Source organism: Canis lupus, chromosome 25 (genome assembly GCF_048164855.1).
Source record: "Canis lupus baileyi chromosome 25, mCanLup2.hap1, whole genome shotgun sequence".
NCBI lineage: Eukaryota > Metazoa > Chordata > Mammalia > Carnivora > Canidae > Canis > Canis lupus.
The window spans coordinates 18,712,531-18,730,735 of NC_132862.1; the positions used below are offsets into that span (position 1 = coordinate 18,712,531).

Here is an 18,205-nt window from a genome sequence, read left to right on the forward strand (position 1 = left end):
CTGGATTCCCAATGTACAATTTCCTTTTCTGTCATTTCCACTCTCTTTTTTACCAGTATGTTGAGTGAGTACTGTAATAAATAAATAGATGGTGTTTGCACAAGGCTGGATGGTCGTTTAATAATGACAACAATGGTAGTATCAGATTGAGTGCTCACCCAGCATCAGGCACTGTCTGTCTGAGCTCCTCACATGCATTAACTCATTTGGAGGACAGTTAAGCATTCAGTATTAGTTGCTATCTAGTACTTTCACCTAGAATCCTGTTTTAAATTGTGATGGGAGTTCAGAGAGTAACCGGTGTTCATCCACATGGAGGTTTGAGAATAAAATAGAGTAAATTGAAATTTGGGGGAGTGGAGAGAACTCTGACCATCATGGTTCTGAGATGTGGCAGGACACAGATCTGAAAGAGGGTGGACCAAATAAGAAAGGTAAAATTTAGTAGCAGAAAAGGGCCATGGGAGACAATAATTGTGACTAATTTGTCCAGAACCATCAAGGACGGTACACATGGTTTCCAGTTAGAAAGCCATTGAACAAAAGCAGATGGGGCCAACAGAGGGTGGTGACAGGTGTCTTTAGCAGGTCAGGGGTGACATGCCTTCCTTCCTGCTTTAAGAGGATCCAGGAGGTTCATATTGTCACATACCTTGGGTACATTTGATTCTATATTCTTTTTTTTAAAGATTTTATTTATTTATTCATGAGAGACACAAAGAGAGAGAGAGAGGGGGGCAGAGACACAGGGGGAGAAACAGGCTCCATGCAGGGAGCCCAATGTGGGACTCCATCCCGGGTCTCCAGGATCATGCCCTGGGCCAAAGATGGCGCTAAACCACTGAGCCACCTGGGCTGCCCACATTTGACTCTATATTCTTTTTTTTTTTTAATATTTTATTTATTTATTCATGAGAGACACACACACAGAGAGAGAGAGAGACAGAGAGACAGGCAGAGGGAGAAGCAGGCTCCATGCAGGGAGCCCGACACGGGACGCGATCCCGGGTCTCCAGGATCGGGCCCTGGGCTGAAGACGGCGCTAAACCACTGGGCCACCAGGGCTTCTCTGACTCTATATTCTTATTAGTTTTTTTTTTTTTCATTATAAAAAAGCTTGCATTTAAAGCTTTAAATTAGGCAGAAGTTACTTTTATGTCGTCAGTCGGATATTAAAATAATTTCTACCATTAAACAGGTATAGTGGATTCCAAACTATATAATCATCACTGCTTTTGCAGTTTCGAAAACATTTCCCACAATCTCCCTCCTTCCCCTCTCTTTCACTCTTTCTCTCTCTGGATGTCTAGCCTTGGCTGCATTGATTACCAAGGAATAGCGCCAACCCCACGAGAGCACTATGAAATGATCGCCTCATAACCTACATTAGTAGAATTGAAAATCTGTTTTTCTGCCATTTCACCTTACGGTATAACTCTTATCCTTCACATTCTCCAGCTGGTCTGGTACTTAAAACAAATGGATTCTCCAAAAGCACCCACAGATAAGGGAAAATTATCCGTGCAGACAGGTTTCCTTCTAAGGACATACACGTTAAACTGAGCCAGAAGGCCTGCCTCTTGGTCTCCCCATTCTCCAAGAGCTGTCTCATGGATCAGAATATAATTGTTTTCTTTTTTTCTCCCCACAGGGAAACTATGTGTCCGCAAGAGCTTATTATGAGAGAGCCTTACAGCTGGTTCCAGACAGCAAACTCCTGCAGGAAAATCTCGCCAAATTGGATCGCCTTGAGAAGCGATTACAAGAAGTTCGAGAAAAGGATCAAACGTAGCAGCATTTGACCCAGTCTCGTCGGATAGCGCTGGTGCCTCTGGAAGAGGAAGAAGTGATGGAGGCCTTCACATCAGCAGTAGCGCAACAGAGAAGCTTTCCCCTCACTCTGAATTCAGGGAGGCACATTTTGGGACACCTGCTGGTAACCCTGTGCTGAGAGACTTGCATTTCCCTGGAAGAATACAAAAGGAGCAAGAGCGAGAGGCTGAGAGGAAGCAAAACAACTACTACACACTTTGCAGATTTTTGTTGGCTTTAATTCCAGATTTCCCTTCATCTGCTTCTCTGCTTTCCCAGCCTTAGAATCTAATTCTATCTCTTAATGTAGACTTTTATGTCCCAGAAATAGAGGCTTAAAATGCTTTGAAGGCAGAGCAGTTCTTCTTCATGAGATGAGATGCTTCAAAGAGGATAAAATCTCTGGGAGAAATCATTTGGGAAATTCCACCAAGAGGTAGCTCATTTAGTTCCCCAGAACTAGAGCTGAGTATCTGATAGTTTTGTAGAATTTTCTGGGATATATGGGGGAAAGGGCTATTATCAAGTGAGCTTTGTCTAATATCCCCCTGAGGATATTGCTAGAGCCCAAGTGAAGAGTAAATGAAGTTTCACTCTGATGCAAGCTTTTCCCATTGCCCAATATATCAAAAAGGAAGCTTCTGGAATTGTGTATGGGTATTTTATCCTTAGGGGAAAATCAAGGATCTTGGTACCCCTAATTCTTTATGGAAATGTTTCAGATTATTTTAATTTTATTACAAGTATTATTAGAGTAGTGGTTCTGCTCTAAGATTTCAAAAGTGCTTTTAGAATCATAAATGTTTCTCTGACTCCACATATATTGTTATTTTGGTGGAGAAAAAAATAGTATATTCTACATGACAAATATTAAAGATATTAACTAAGAGAAATGTTCTACTTTGTTATCTTAACATTCAGTCATCCAGAGATTTATTATTTTTTTGAAAACTATATTTAACCATTGAAAAATCTGTACAGTATATCACAGAATCTTCATAGACTAAAACAGCTGGAAGGAGCTCTATTGATTTGTCTACTGAAGCTTAATGAGAACTCTGTGCTTTAGAACATGACTGATGGAAATCCAGAATGCTTGGTTCTGTATTTGTTAGTTTTGGAGATTTTGTGAAGAATGCTCAAAAACTCTAGGGAAAAAATGTCTAAATTCATAATTTAAAATATATATATTTATATTTAAAAGATAGAGGCAGCAAAGTTAAACTTACAATTTGACATTTTTTAGTGTTATTTATTTCATAACTTATAAAATATTTAATATATATACACACACACATTTTTTTCTCTGTACATAGTAGGTTTAATAGCAGCTTTTAGAAGTGATCATACAAAAATTATAAATCTAAATTACAAAGTAAAGTTGTAACAGCCCCTCAAAAAATTCATATGGGTTATTCACTTGCTAAAGCTAAAGAAATTAGGAATCTGACTTCAGTGTTTGAGTGATAATATATTTTGGAATTGAAGAAATTGGAACACCTGATTCTAATTTGGTCATTATTATAAATTTTACAAAAAAGAAGAAGAAGAAGAAGAAGAGGAACCACTCTGGGGAGCCAGGTGGCCTGCAGATGTAGTAGCCTGAAAGGCACGCAGATTTCACATGCTCAGGCCAGGGCAGGGTAAAAAGCCTGCTTCTTTTCAACACAAAATCAGGAAGTAATGCCCCTTGGTGTTACTATTTTTTTGTTAAGGTAAGTCTAGTTAAAAGAACTTCTTTGGAAAGGGATGATGCAAGGAATGTTTTAAATGCAAAGGATTGCAAATTTGAATTAGCATACATGTATTTATGTGCATCAATAATCCAACAGTGTATCTCTTGCCACTAAGATCTTCTGTTTCTAATAGTCTTTCAACCTTATACATCAGAAATTTATCTAAAATTCTATTTAGAATATTTTCATTATCAAAAATAAAAAAAATTAAAAATTTTTAAGAAATATTTTCATTTTCCTCAAAATCATACTTTTATACCCTAAGGCCAAGAAATGTACCACAGTGTTCATTTTAAATGATCAGTCCACCCCTAAATGGAAAAAACATGAAGTCCTAGCTAAAAACAGTATCTGAGACTTTAATCACAACTTTATAGAATAATCTGTGACCAAAATCCACACTTAGGAAGTTAATGGAAAAGACTAAGCCCCAAATTTTGAAAAACAAAATTATGCCTTACTTGAAGTGCTGCTAAAGGTATGAGGGTACATTAGTGGGAATGATTAAAATGGCGGCTACAGCCTAAAAGTTTCTGAAGGAAGGGGTCATGTGGCCTTCTGGATTTTGGTTCTACCTTCTTTTGGGTGCTTTTCTCTCTCCCCATGACTTCTTGTGTGTGTCCCTCCTTCCTTCCCTCCCCTGTCCCTCTCCCCACACCCAGCAATCTCTCCCTTCATTCTGTCCCTCCCCCGCTCTTTCTCACTGTCACTCTGGCTCACTCTGTGTGTGCACACTGGCATCCTTCTGAACATTAAAAATAAGCACTGTTTGTTGGGTCAGATATTTTTATCCTGATTTAATAATGTCACTGAGATGTAGCCAATGAAATAGTTTTCATAGTTAAATGGTGCCTATAAGAAAATAAATCACATGTTATTTTTCAAAGATATTAAGTGTATTTTATAACTATTTTTATTTGGTTCTTATAACATGAACTAATATGCGGAATTCATTCTTATCAATAAAAACAGAGTGCCCTGGCTAGTCAAGGAGATATATCCAGATTTCCCTAATAAAAGCATTTCCCTAAAAAATAAAATAAAATAAAATAAAATAAAACCATTTCCCTAATAAAAGCTTGGCAGGAGAGGTGATGGCCCCTTTTCTGAGATGGGACCACAGAGCCAGCCTCATGGACTTGCAGTTCATGTGGTCCCTCAGGGTCCTGCCCTCAAAAGCCCTCTGTGCTTGGTTGAAGGCTTTGCTTGAAATTCTTAATAGTTTTTGAACGAGGGGTCCTGCGATTCCATTTTACACTGGATCCTTAAATACATAGGGTGCCCTCGGGAGAAGGGAAGTTGGCTGAGGACAAGACAGGAGTTGCTTTAGTCTGGCTGAACCCTTGAGCCAATGATCAGAATTTCATCTGTGACTGTGCTACTCTGAGCAGCACTTTCTTTTCTTTCTCAGCTACATTTAGAGTTCCTTGACTATATCTATCCCCCGCTGACTGCCCATCTACCTAACCTGTTTTCCTGTCCTACCTACAACCAGTCCTCCTTGCCTTTAAGATTCCCAGTGAGTGGCAGTCCTTTGATGTGGGAGCCTCGAGAATGGCTCTACAAGTTCATTTCAACCTTAAGAATTCTTCAGGATTTTGTAAGTGACCCAGATGTTTTCAGGCTGTTAACAGTATTCATAAAACACGGTTCAGTGACGTCACCTAGGTAAACTAAACCAAAGATTCAAATACCTTGGAGGAAAAGACATCGTATCTTAGGGAATCCTGAGATCCGTTCTGTTGGGTTTGTTTATTTTGAAGTTTATCACAAAACATAGAGGATTGCCAGCACTTTAATTACAACTTCCTAGAATACCTCACGGCCCCTAGCAGGAGACTGTGACATGCACCGTAGATCATCCCTCATTTGACACACTGGTTTGTGGTGGGTGTACAATGTTTTCAACAGGACTAAATGAGGAAATCCAAACTTCTCTACAAACCGACCCACAAAAACTGTAACTTGGGGGGAATAAAAACAAATGTGGGGCTTCTCACTGTCTCTACTAAACATTCCAGAGCCACATTCAGCTAATAGTTGAGAAGTATTCCTTCATACAAGGGCTCTCGGGCCTGGCTGGACTGAGGGGTCACCTGGGGCCCTTTGGGCATCTTGGAGAGGCCGGCTGCCCATATGCAGCTAGGCTGGAGAACCACTGCAGTCTCCCAACTTTAATGGAACTTTTATGTTTAAATCTAGACTAAAACAAGCCAAAGAAGTCTAAAAAATGATTTATGGCACAGCTGATTGGTTGAGACTTGTTTCAAGATTGACAAACAGATGGGTCAGGTGGGGTGGTGTGCACTTGTGGCAAATGGAGTATAATTTGACTGTGCATTTTCAGAATTCTTGGTTCTCAGAGGAAGAGGAATTACCATTTTTATACACAGACAAGGCACTCAATATATAAAACTCATGTAAGGTGTTCATGGCATAGACTTTATGCCTATACTTCTCTCTTTTCATTACACACATGTCAAGTTTTGTTCATCGTTTCTTAATTGTACTCATTAGAGTCAGTTTTTGGGGGAAAAATGAAACTTTTGATCTGATGTGTGAAGGATGTGCATCTTAGACAAATAAATCTATAGGATATTAGTAACAATAATCAATGCCAATGTACTTATGGGTGGTTTGTTTTTAATTTCTTCACCTACTTTCCAAATCACCTTTACTTAGATCAAATTGCATGTTGGTATATCTCCCAATAATAGCAAAACATAACTTTCTGATATCTTTTGGCATTTTAAAAGAACAGATACTTGTCAAATCTTGCATTTAAGTTGAATTGACTAAGATAGAAGCTCACAATACCATATATATTATATATGGAAATATTATAATTTTTTATGATTCTTGAAGTTTTGATGTAAAAGAAAAATCTGCTGAATGGTTCTTCAATAGCATTGAAAAACAAAATACAATCAAATTCAAATACTTATTATAATTAAATTTAATTAAATACAATGCTAATAATTATTAATACTTATTAAATACTTGCAAGAATAGCATTCTTCATTATTTTTTGTTTTTAGTAGTCATTAACTTAAAGAGAAGAAATAACTACACTCAAAGAAGTGGTTACAATATCAGCAAAATAAAAATGACACAACAGAATTGATGACTTTCGTGTCTATCAAATGGCTTGTATGAAAATATACTATTTTCATCCCCAATGATCCTTTTAGTTAAAACCTTTTAGGGCATGTAGCTCATAAAATCAGTATCCATTACAATTTTGGTTATTATTAGTTTGTAAGTTTAGACCACCATTTACCCCAAAATGGAAAGATATGTTGATGTCCAGAAATCCAGGACCCCATCATCAACGGTGCAAGTGGTGTATATTTATATCACGTTTGGAGGTTTTCCAAGGTGCATAACATCCTTTTGGGGTTGCCTTGCTGGCCCAGAAGAGGGGTGCACCACCAGTCCAAGAATCAGGAAATGTGGGTGGTAGGACTGGTCTGCTAAGGAGGAGCCGCCTCACCCTGGGCAGATTACCAGGTGTCTCAACCTATCACCCAGGGAGGGATTAGTTAGTTCTGTGGAGCTGTCAAGTTCCAGAAACCAGACATAAAGCCCTCTACCTCTGAAGAGATAACTGATCAGCGTTGCTCTTTTTTTAGAAATTCTGAAGATACTTAACAACCATAAAAGTGACTGCACTGTCCAAGTGCTTTAATATGGCAGAGATAATTTCTCTTTTTTTTTGCAATCTGTACGTAGAAAAATTCATCATTTTGTTATGTTTCTAGGGAAAAAATATTTTTAAAAATTTTATCCAAAGGAATTAAAATATCTGTTGTATTTTAAAGCAAATGGCTTGCTTTTATAATGTGGAAACCATCTGACTTGCTGTGACTCATGCTGATCCCTCTTTTTATCAGGGAGAAAATGACTTGCATCGGGTTCTTTTCATGTTGTTATTTCCTACTTTGATCAGTTGTATATAAATGTACATTTTTGTTAACTTCTGCTGTGCCAGTTAGAAATATATTTCCCATAAGCTATGCCTCCCATTTAAGTCTGATTATGTACACTTTGCCTAGGTCTTTCCAAAATAAAATTTATGTAAATGTTTATTTTATATAAAATATAATGAAAATAATTATGTCTGCTTCAATCTCTCAAGTACTCCGTGAGCAGTTCCTATTGAAATCCATGTCACTAGCTGGTGTCTGCCTCAAAAGAAAGAAAACTTCCTTCTCTCATTCATCCATTGCATTGCATTGTTCTGCGTGTTTCGTGACTGCCCTCTTTCCCATACCTCACAGTGACTATTTCAGTCCTTATGTGCTCCTGATCTTTTCCTCTCATCTTGCTGAAGAAATGCCTCACCTCTTTCTGCAGAAAGTAAGTAAAAGGTAGAAAACAGATATTCTCTGAATATCCTTGCACCCCATCTACAAACTTAGCTGTACCCAATTCTTTCCTCCTATTACTACAGTGGAAGAAGAGAGCCCTAGGCTCTGGATTTTGCCTCTTGTGAAGCTTCATTTCATCCTTTAAACTTTTTTTTTTTTTATCTTCAACTTTGTTCTTCTGACTTTTGTGAATTCTATTTGAAGACAATTTACTGATAACCACCATCAAAATCATTTGGGGAAAAAAAAGATTAAGTCTTTCTTGTATTTCTTTTTATCTCCAGCTACTACCACACCTCTCTTCCTTCTCAGTCAAGCTATTTGAGTGAATTGTCTTCACCCATTCTTTCTGCCTCCATCCTTCCCATTCCCTCTGCTTCACAGAGATCTGTCACTGCAACAAATAAGCAAATGAAACTGCTGTTTCTAAGGCCACCAAGAATCCCCTCAGTGTTGAATCTTGAGCCTCGTGGGACTTCGGAGAAGGTATTAGAGTTTAGACCAGTAGTTTATCAGGGATGGAAAACATTGTCTACACAAAACATGATTTGCCCATGATTTGCTCATTGATCATAGGTTAGTCACTAACACTCCTATTTTTACAACTCTCCTTAGAGTTGGGGCTTCCATTAAGAGTCTTGGAAGACCTCCCAAAACACATCATTATCCTGCCCTACCTAATGAAGAAGATGTATTCACATTAAAGGCAGATTTCCCACACATCACATATCCAATCTGGGGCAGTTTGGCCCACTCTGTCCCTTGACATCATTTCCATATATATGGAGAAGACTCTCATTTAGATGCTGCAACATCATCACAAACAACATATTTAAACCATCATCTCATTGGCAGATTTAAAACTAACAACCTATTGGATAGCTTTACAATTCCTATTGAATGGCCCCTTTCCTATTTAATGAGAAGGGATTATTTTGTTAGGCTTATAAGGGACCAATCCTCAAAAAAAGGACAAGGTCTCACTTTCGGCTGTGACTTTTGAACTCTGGAAACAAAGGGAGTTGTGCTGTAACAGGAAATGAGACCATGCCCAACCCCATGGAAACTTCTGGGTATGAAACAAACCATTGATTATCCCGCAAAACTGTGCATCACATGTGGAAGAGTGCAAACTGCCAGGATCTGTAGACCTCAAGAGAAAGCCATGAACTTGAACATTGTGGGTCCAACTGTACTTGCCTATCAAGTGAGCATTTTTCTTTTCCTCTCCCATTTTATTTGGTAATGACTTTGTAGCGGTTTTAATCGGACCTCCTCTTGCTAAGAAGAAGTAGATATTTGGGTCTATCTGGAGGGGCCTGAGCTTTTATTGGAGAACAGTCTGCCCCTGGGGCAAGGGATGGTTATGGTAATCCTGGTAAGATCATCACAGTGAAAGCAAAATTTAAAGCTGAGGTGGTGGCACCTGGATGGCTCAGCGGTTGAGGGTCTGCCTTTGGTTCAGGTCATGATGCCCGAGTCCTGGGATCCAGTCCCGCATTGGGCTCCCCCCGGGGAGCCTGCTTCTCCTTCTGCCTATGTCTCTGCCTCTCTCTCTGTGTCTCTCATTAATGAATAAGTAAAATATTTTTTAAAAAGAAAAAAATAAAGGTGAAGTGGTAGGGACCATGGGTTAGGCACCCACCATACTGGGGGATTTCCTTTGCAGTGTTCAGGCCTGGAGTTACAGGGCTTTCTTTTCACAGACTGCTGCATACCTTACCTAGCCCCCTCCCAGTGTCACCTAGAGCTTGAAACCCAAGCTTGAAACCCAGAAGCTATCTACTCAAGGTGTCTATGCAAGGTGTCTTTATTTAAAATAAATACATAAAATGGTGCTTGCTATTCTCGAGAACAGTGCAGTCCAATAGAACTATGTGTGCTGATGGCAGTGTTCTTTATCTGCTCTCCACTAGCCACAGGTGGCTATTAGCCTCACTGTGACTGAGGAACTAATTTTTTTTCTTAAAGATTTTATTTATTTATTCATGAGAGACAGACAGAGAGAGAGAGAGAGAGAGGCAGACACACAGGCAGAGGGAGAAGCAGGCTCCATGCAGGGAGCCCGATGTGGGACTCGATCCTGGGACTCCAGGATCACACCCTGAGCCGAAGGCAGAAGCTAAACTGCTGAGCCACCAAGAGATCCCCAGGAACTAATGTTTTTATTGTAGTTAATACTAGTTTAAATAAACCTGTCCCACTAGAGTCCACTATAATTGGACAGTGCAGCTCTTAGAGCTTCTTACTGTTGTAAGATGGGACGTAATAAGAAGAGAAACATCTTCGAGGTTCGTGAGATAGGAAGGTTTGAGACTGTTTCCAATTTCAGTGCCAAATACACTCTTCAAGCTTTTCATCAAAAGGTGCCCCTTTACCTTCTGTTCCCTTCTGCAGTTTCAGGGGTCATTGTCCCCAGCTGTTTCTCACCTGCCTGTGTCTGTACCTGCATTCCCTCCACCTTGCCTGCCTTCTGCTTTCCTGTCCATCTGTCTACTGCCTGCCTGTCTTCCTAATTTTATACCTCCTACCTTAAGGAGATTCTTATTTCTCTTTTGCACAGAAGTAAGACAACTGGGCCCGGGAGATTGTTGTCTACCTGAGTTATATTTGGAATGTCCACTGAGCTTTGCCCTAATTTTTTTTTGATGAAACATAAATCCATTATACATGCTGGCTTTTTTTCCCTCTCCCAATCGCAAGCTACCTATGACAAAAATAATACTTGTGGGGGAAAAATGCGGGCATGATCATCTTACCGATGAATTCATTTTAATAATTTTTTAAAAATATTTTATTTATTTATTCATGAGAGATACACAGAGGTGTCCCATTTTAATAATTTTAAACAGTGGATCCTACTGCCTTGGCCCATTCCTCTAAAGCTAATAAGATAGCCACCCAGGGAATCCCTGGGTGGCTCAGCGGTTTAGCGCCTGCCTTTGGCCCAGGGTGCGATCCTGGAGACTCGGGATCCAGTTCCACATGGGGCCTCCTGCATGGAGCCTGCTTCTCCCTCTGCCTGTGTCTCTGCCTCTCTATCTCTTTCTCTCTCTCTCTATCTCTATCATAAATAAATGAATAAATAAATCTTAAAAAAAAAAAAAAGACAGCCACCCAGAACAGGGATGGCAGCCGTAAACCTGATCTTTCATACCCACTCTTCTAGAAAATTCTTGAATGTCAAGAGCTTCAACAAGCTTCTTAGAAGGAGGGGCAGGACCACTAGTCCCTCACTGAGCTTTCCAGAGTCTTCTCCCTTCGCAAGTCGGCCTGCCTGCAGCTTGCACGGGTGACCGGATTCCTCGGGCTTGGGCTTGGGTCACACTCCCCGGTTTGGGACCGAGTCCCCCTGTGCTGAGCCTTCCGGGCCACCGACCACCCTGCTCCGGGACCGCGCGCACCTGTGAGGGGCCTCACCTGGCGGCCCGAAGGCGGGGCGACCCGGGGCAGGTGCAGCAGGGCGGTGGCTGGAGCCCGAGGGTCTGCACCGCGGGGCCAAGGGCGCCCTGGCCCGGGGGCTTCTGGAGGTCAAGGTTGTAGGCCTCTGGGCTAACGGAAAAACAGCCCATTAGAAGGGATTTAAAGCCCGATCTCTCTTTTCTGGAGTGGCATGTGTTGTTCTCCAGTATCTTTAATACACCCTAAATTATGTACTGCTCAGCGCCTCCAACCCCCCAGAGTAAGACTAGAATGGATCCCAGGGTGGGGTGGGGAGTGGGTGGGGGTGGTGGTGGGGGTGGTGGTGGGTGCACAGGAATTGGCTCCCCTTCCCTCCCCCCTCCCCTGGTCACCCCCTCCCAGTGAGGAGGAGGGGGTCTTACTAGGGCAGCCTAGGCTGTGAAGGGGCGAGGGGGTCTTGAACCAAGTACAAGTTCGGTCAAACAATGGCTTGGTCGTGGGAGAGTCCCAAGGGCAAGGATGGCCTGCTGCTGAGTGTGGTATCAGACCATCCCGGCAGGGCCAGGCAAATCTGAAGGTGCGATCTTGATAAAGAGAGTCCTTGCCATTGTGGCCTGGGCGCCCGCGTGCACACACACGTACGTGCCCTCTCTGCCACACAGGACTGAAGTGTGGGGTCCCTGCGGTTGATGTGCACTGGGAAACCGGGTTCATCCAGAGAACGATCAGTTGGAGAAATTCAACAGTCGGCCGACATCTGAGGCAGGTCAGTGTAAGGAAAGCCTTGATTTCTTAATGAGAAATGGTGACGTTTTCTCTTGCTTCAGCTCTCACAACTCCAGAGGAACGTGTAACTTTTCTCTTGACCCCAACTCAACCTCTCCGCCAAAAAGCTTACTTCATAGGAAGTATCTTCCTAACCAATTTTATTGGTAACTTAAGAAGGTTGTACAAGGAGAATTGACTTCACATGTTTCTGAAGGCGATGGCATCTATGGGGAGATGTATATATTAGTTGTTTGTACTTTTCTTCTTGGGCAGGTCTCCCTAAAATTAGGTGAGGAGCACTTCTGTGGAGGAAGCTTGATCCAAGATGATCTGGTTGTTACAGCAGCAGGCTGCCTGGTTGGTCTCAACCAGTAAGTTGTGGATTTCCATTGCTTATCAAACCTTAATTCATAGCAGGTAAGACTGGGAGATTTGAAGCTCTAAATACCATGGGAGGGTCAATCTTAGCCCCTTTCTGATTTTTTCAACCTGGTCCACCCATTCACTGGCCTTCCTGATCCCCAGAAACTTGTATCCAGCTCAAGATTCCCTGTACTTCCTACTCCACTAACTAGAGACCCCAAAGATCCCATAGATCTTCTATAATTTGTGGAGTTAGTGGTAAGGTGGAGGTGATGGTTACTTCTTCTAATAACATATTGACATCAGATGTTAAATGGATGTTCCAAAGTTTTAATAATCTGAGTTTCAGTCATTAGAAGGGAAAAAATAGGTATACTATTTTTAGTATATCTATTAGTATATTTGGTATATTTTACTATTTTTTATAGAAATAACAGATACTTAGCTAGATTGAGAGAGAGTACTAATAATAAGGACAGTTCTAGAGACACCTTTTATATTTTGTTAAAAATGGAAGAGCATATAAGCTGGTAAAAAAGAAAAAAAAACAGACCACACTTAAATATTTTATGCAGAAAGAGAATTGATGGCAGGGGAAGGGATCACAGAATGTAAACACTGATGGAAACCCATGATTTTTTACAGATCCCTATAATTTATAGGCATTTATGATAGTTGGTATTAATCCTCAATAAAGGTGCATCTCCTTTTAAGACTTAGAAATGCTTTAAGTGGGGATCCCTGGGTGGCGCAGCGGTTTGGCGCCTGCCTTTGGCCCAGGGCGCGATCCTGGAGACCCGGGATCGAATCCCACGTCGGGCTCCCGGTGCATGGAGCCTGCTTCTCCCTCTGCCTATGTCTCTGCCTCTCTCTCTCTCTCTGTGACTATCATGAATAAATAAATAAAATATTAAAAAAAAAAAAAAGAAATGCTTTAAGTTACACTAATCACTTTTCATTTAATTACGTGAAACCAAGACAGTCTTTCCTGGGGGAAACAGTTATACTTAATTGCAACATTTTTCTTTGGTTTTAGGAAGCAAATTAAGAGTCTGACTGTGACTGCTGGCAGGACAACCTCTCTCAACCTGTTCTCAGGCGGAACAGGAACAAAAGAATCCTGTCTCAAAAATTATTATCCATCCTGAGTACAGCACACTTGGATATATGAGTTCTGATATTGCACTGCTGTATCTCAAACACAAAGTTGAGTTTGGTAAGTAGGGGGAGTTAGCATATGAAAAAACGTAGGAGAACACTGTTTTACTAACTCTGTACCAGTTCACTTTAATTTTTGTGCATATATCTAATAATAACTAAGCTTTGTTCCTTTTTAAAAGTTTGTTGATAGCCTATAAAAAGCACTGTGCAGGCTATCAGTCCCAGACACAAGTCATGTATACCTGACTTAATCCACATTTTAAGTGCTCCTTTCTTTTAGCTGGGCTAGATTCTAGACTTACGCTCAGCTCTCACCGGGGAGTTTGGGACGTTTGAAAATGTTCTCAGAAACTTCTTTCTGTCATTATTGTGGACTAGATATCTGACACATTCTCAGCACAGGTATTCTAAGCATTTTTAATAAAAATTTTAAAATTCTATTTTTTAAAAATGTGAAAAATAGGGCAACTGGGTGGCTCAGTGGTTGAGCATCTGCATTTGGCTCAGGGCATGATCCCAGAGTCCTGGGATTGAGTCCTGCATTGGACTCCCCTCGGGGAACCTGTTTCTCCCTCTGCCTTTCTCTACCTATCTCTCTCTGTGTCTCTCATGAATAAATAAAATCTTTTTAAAAAAATAAAAATCAAAAAATAAAAGTGTTGAGTGGCCCAAAACAATGAAAAAGCACAAATCTAGAAGAGTTGGCCAGATACTGAAATATGCCACTGCCTTTGAGACATCAAATTGTTAACCTAGAGCTATAACTGGTCCTGCAAGGACCCTTCATGGGAGGAGGGATGAGGGATGAGAGAGTCTGATTGGAGCCTGCCATGTAACCCCTGACTTCCCAAAAAGTGATGCTTTGAAAGATAGAGGGGGGAAATGCCGCATAAAGTGAGGGAATGTCAAGATTACCTGTTTGGGAAGGTCATAAAGTGAGGGAAGTCAAGATTACCTGCTTGAATCTTGTCTCTGGTTGGAAGGTTCTCAGAAAAATCTGTAATCATGAGCAAGCCCTCATTCAAGTTTTTTAAGATTTTATTTATTGATGAGAGAGACACACACACAGAGAGGCAGAGACATATGCAGAGGGAGAAGCAGACTCCCTGTGGGGAGCCTGATGTGGGACTCGATTCCAGGACCCCGGAATCACGACCTGAGCCAAATGCAGATGCCCTCGTTTAGGTTTTATGCTGGAATTCCCATAACCTGTGACCAAAAGAAACTATTGCCCCATTTTTCTATTCTCCTTTATAGAAAAGCTATGAAGCTTCATTTATGGTAAGCAGGTTAATTTCCTCTCCTCAATTCTCATAGTTGCATGTATTAGGTTCAAGATATCTGTTAGACATCCAGGTCAATCAGACTTTTACCCTCATCACTCCACCAAATCTGCTTTGATCTCACTCACTCCCATGTTGCTAAATTCAAAGGTAAATTCTCAATCCTCTGCTTATTTGTTAGGAGTTTTGACAGAATTGCTCATACTGTTCTGGAAACATTTTCTTCACTTGAGTTCCAGGAGTCCCTTGGTTTTCCTTCTACCTCTTTTTTCACCCTTTCCTAGGCTTCTTGGATGATATCTCCTCTTCTTTGTGTCCTCTTATTATAGGTATGCTCAGCACTTGGACCTCTTCTCTTTTTGTCCTCACTCCTTAAGTGTTCTAATCCAGGATCAAGGCTTTATACCATCTGCGTGATGTATCCCAAATATTGTCTATCTAACCCAGGTTTCTTCGTATTACATATGCTGCTCGGATTACTAGAAGCTGTATAGCTAACTGTCTACTGGCCATCCACCTGGATAGCTAATAGGCATCTCAAACTTAATATGTTTAAAACAAAATCTTGATTATCCTCTACATCCTAAATCTTCCTTACCCATAGCTTTCCATTTTGATTAATGACAACTCCATTTTTCCAGCTGTGTAAGGTAAACACTTTGCCTTGGGTCTTGATTCCTCTTTCTCTCACATTGATGATTCTTTCTTCCAGAAAAGTCCTGTTGCTTCTGCCTCACTCTCTATGCTCTTAACATCTGTTCCAGGCTACCATTCTCTCTTGTCTAGGCTAATTTTAATAGTCTCATAAATTGTCTTTAACTTCCTCTTTTGCATGCATAACCCAACAACTAGACTAATACTTTTTGAAACATAAGTTATATTATGTTACTCCTTTTTTTATGTTACTCTTTTCAAAACACTTCAATGGTTCTTCATTACACACAGATGGAAATCAATGTTCTTGCATTGATGTCTCTGTCCTCCTAGCTCTACATCTAATCTATTGTGTGTACTGTTTTTTTCACTATTTTTTTCTTAAATTTTCCAGCCATTGTGGCCAACTATTCCTCACGCATGTATAACATGATGCCATTACTGGGACTTTCCATTCTCTTCTTCAAATGATTTATGCTCAGATAACTGCATGGTTCCTTCCTTCCTTCAGCTTTTTAAGGCTTTATTCAAATTTCATCTGCTCAATGACTCTTGCCATGACTATCATATTTAAAATTACATTTCCCATGCCATCCTCCCTAATTCCCAGACTTTGAATCTTCTTTACCCTACTCTGATTTTTCCAGAGCGGTTACCTAACAACCAATGAAGTTATTTTATTTATTGTTTGCTTTCTTGCTTCCCCAACACACACTTTTGTATGTAAGGGATTTATCTTTCTGTTAATTCACTGAGGTCTAGAAAAGTGCTTGCCACATAGTAGGACTCAATTACTCTTAGAGAAGACTATCCTTTAAGAGCAAAGGTTGGGGATCCCTGGGTGGCACAGCGGTTTAGCGCCTGCCTTTGGCCCAGGGCACGATCCTGGAGACCTGGGATCGAATCCCACGTTGGGCTCCCGGTGCATGGAGCCTGCTTCTCCCTCTGCCTATGTCTCTGCCTCTCTCTCTCTCTCTCTCTCTCTCTCTGTATGACTATCATAAATAAATTTAAAAAAAGAAAAAAGAAGTTTTAAGAGCAAGGGTCTACCTGAATATGTTAGTATTTTTGGAGGATCGTGGTGGTGTGTATAACACTGGAGCATGTTCTTCCTTGTTTTACTTTATCTGCATTTTTCTAAATTTGCATAAATATGAAATAGTTTTTTTTTATGAAAGGGGAAACTTTAAAACTCTTTATCAATATTACACTTAGGGAGAAAGCGTAGAAGCTATGAAATCAACTGGATGTTATTTCTCCAAATATATTCAACTTCTCTGTCTATGAACCTTATAATTTTCTGTTATTGTTGTTTTTCCAGGAACTGCTCTTCAGCCAATCTGTCTTCCCCAGAGAGATGATAAATTTGAAGCAGGGATTCTTTGTATGACCAGTGGATGGTGCAAGATCTCAGAGAGTAAGAGACATCAAAAGGATATAATAATAGCTCTTCTAGATTTCTTTGCCCATGAAAAGCAGGAATTAAAAAAAAAAGAAAAGCAGGAATTTTATTGGCCATGAGTAATACATTTACCCTATTTTGGTTTTATTTTCTCCGCCCGATAAAACTGTATGATCCAATGAGAATTTCTGTTGTCTTCCCCATAAAAATGACTATACTTAAGGCTCTACATAAAACTTCTCCTGCAGCCCATTTTGGTTAGGTGTGTCAGAAAAAGAAAACCAATGGTAACTATGACAGATGAAAAAGAATATAGTAAAGGGATAATCAGTAAATAGTAATAATCATAAGCTTGCTTGTCTTTAATATTGTGATTTTTTTTACAATAAAGAATTTCATAAAATACTACTTTATTGACTAAAGTTTTCTCTCTTAGGGAAACTTCAAGTATATGATCAGAAAAGATACAGTTGCCTATGTTACCTTTAAAAATCTACCAATTTTTATAAAATGTCATATATCTGATTTTAGGAAAGAATATAATTCACACCTTAAAAAGTGACTTCCACGTTGTGATTATTCATATTTGAAGTAGTTTTATACTTGTAGTGTTCTTACTGATTTGTTTCAGTGACGACAACTGTTGACTGTTGACTAACAATTGACTAACTGTTGACTAACTGATCAGTCTGTCTCCATAGCATCAGAATATTCAAACATCCTATAAGTTTTCATTCCACTTTCATTCCTTTTGTTGTTTTTTGTGTGTGTGTGTGTGATTTTTTTTTAAAAGCCTTTAATGCAGAATGCAATGCTTACACAGAATTTGACCAAAGATGGCATAGCTATAGTAATTGTTGGGTAAAACATGTGAATGACCTCCCAAGACTGACACAGCAACTTACAAAGAAGACTGATCCTCACAAGATAGAGAGTGGAATGAGAGACCAATTTGGGAAAGGCAGGAGTTTTAAGTTTTAGATGGAGAAGATAATATTCTTGGAAAGACATTTTCTTTTTTAAACTGGAGGAGCAAGGAGTCTTTATTCTTCCCCAACAAGTAGCTTGAAACTACTATGGGAAGCTCCCTAAAATTATCTGTTGGAAGAAGTTTTGACTTTTGTTCTAGGGATGGAGGGAGAAAGGGGTGGTGATAACAGGACAAGCACCAGAAAGAGTTTCAAAGGGAGGAGATAGATATGTTTAATGATGCCACTTTATAAATTGGAACACAGGTAGATTAAGGATGCTTTA

General features: G+C 40.1%; 2 protein-coding genes across 2 annotated transcripts in view; both read left to right on the plus strand.

The window, feature by feature from the left end:
* TMTC1 (transmembrane O-mannosyltransferase targeting cadherins 1) overlaps nucleotides 1–4,608 on the plus strand; it is a 273,784-nt gene extending 269,176 nt beyond the window's left edge. The window contains exon 20 of the mRNA XM_072798473.1: nucleotides 1,652–4,608. Within this exon, the coding sequence (XP_072654574.1) occupies nucleotides 1,652–1,792 (141 nt within the window). The 3' untranslated portion in view covers nucleotides 1,793–4,608. The remainder of the gene's footprint in view (nucleotides 1–1,651) is intronic.
* A 5,568-nt stretch (nucleotides 4,609–10,176) lies between these two features.
* Nucleotides 10,177–18,205, plus strand: part of OVCH1 (ovochymase 1) — a 71,919-nt gene continuing 63,890 nt past the window's right edge. Inside the window, 6 exon segments of the mRNA XM_072797867.1 lie at nucleotides 10,177–10,284; nucleotides 12,362–12,459; nucleotides 13,488–13,524; nucleotides 13,526–13,667; nucleotides 16,871–16,966; nucleotides 17,653–17,675. Of these exon segments, the coding sequence (XP_072653968.1) occupies nucleotides 10,177–10,284; nucleotides 12,362–12,459; nucleotides 13,488–13,524; nucleotides 13,526–13,667; nucleotides 16,871–16,966; nucleotides 17,653–17,675 (504 nt within the window).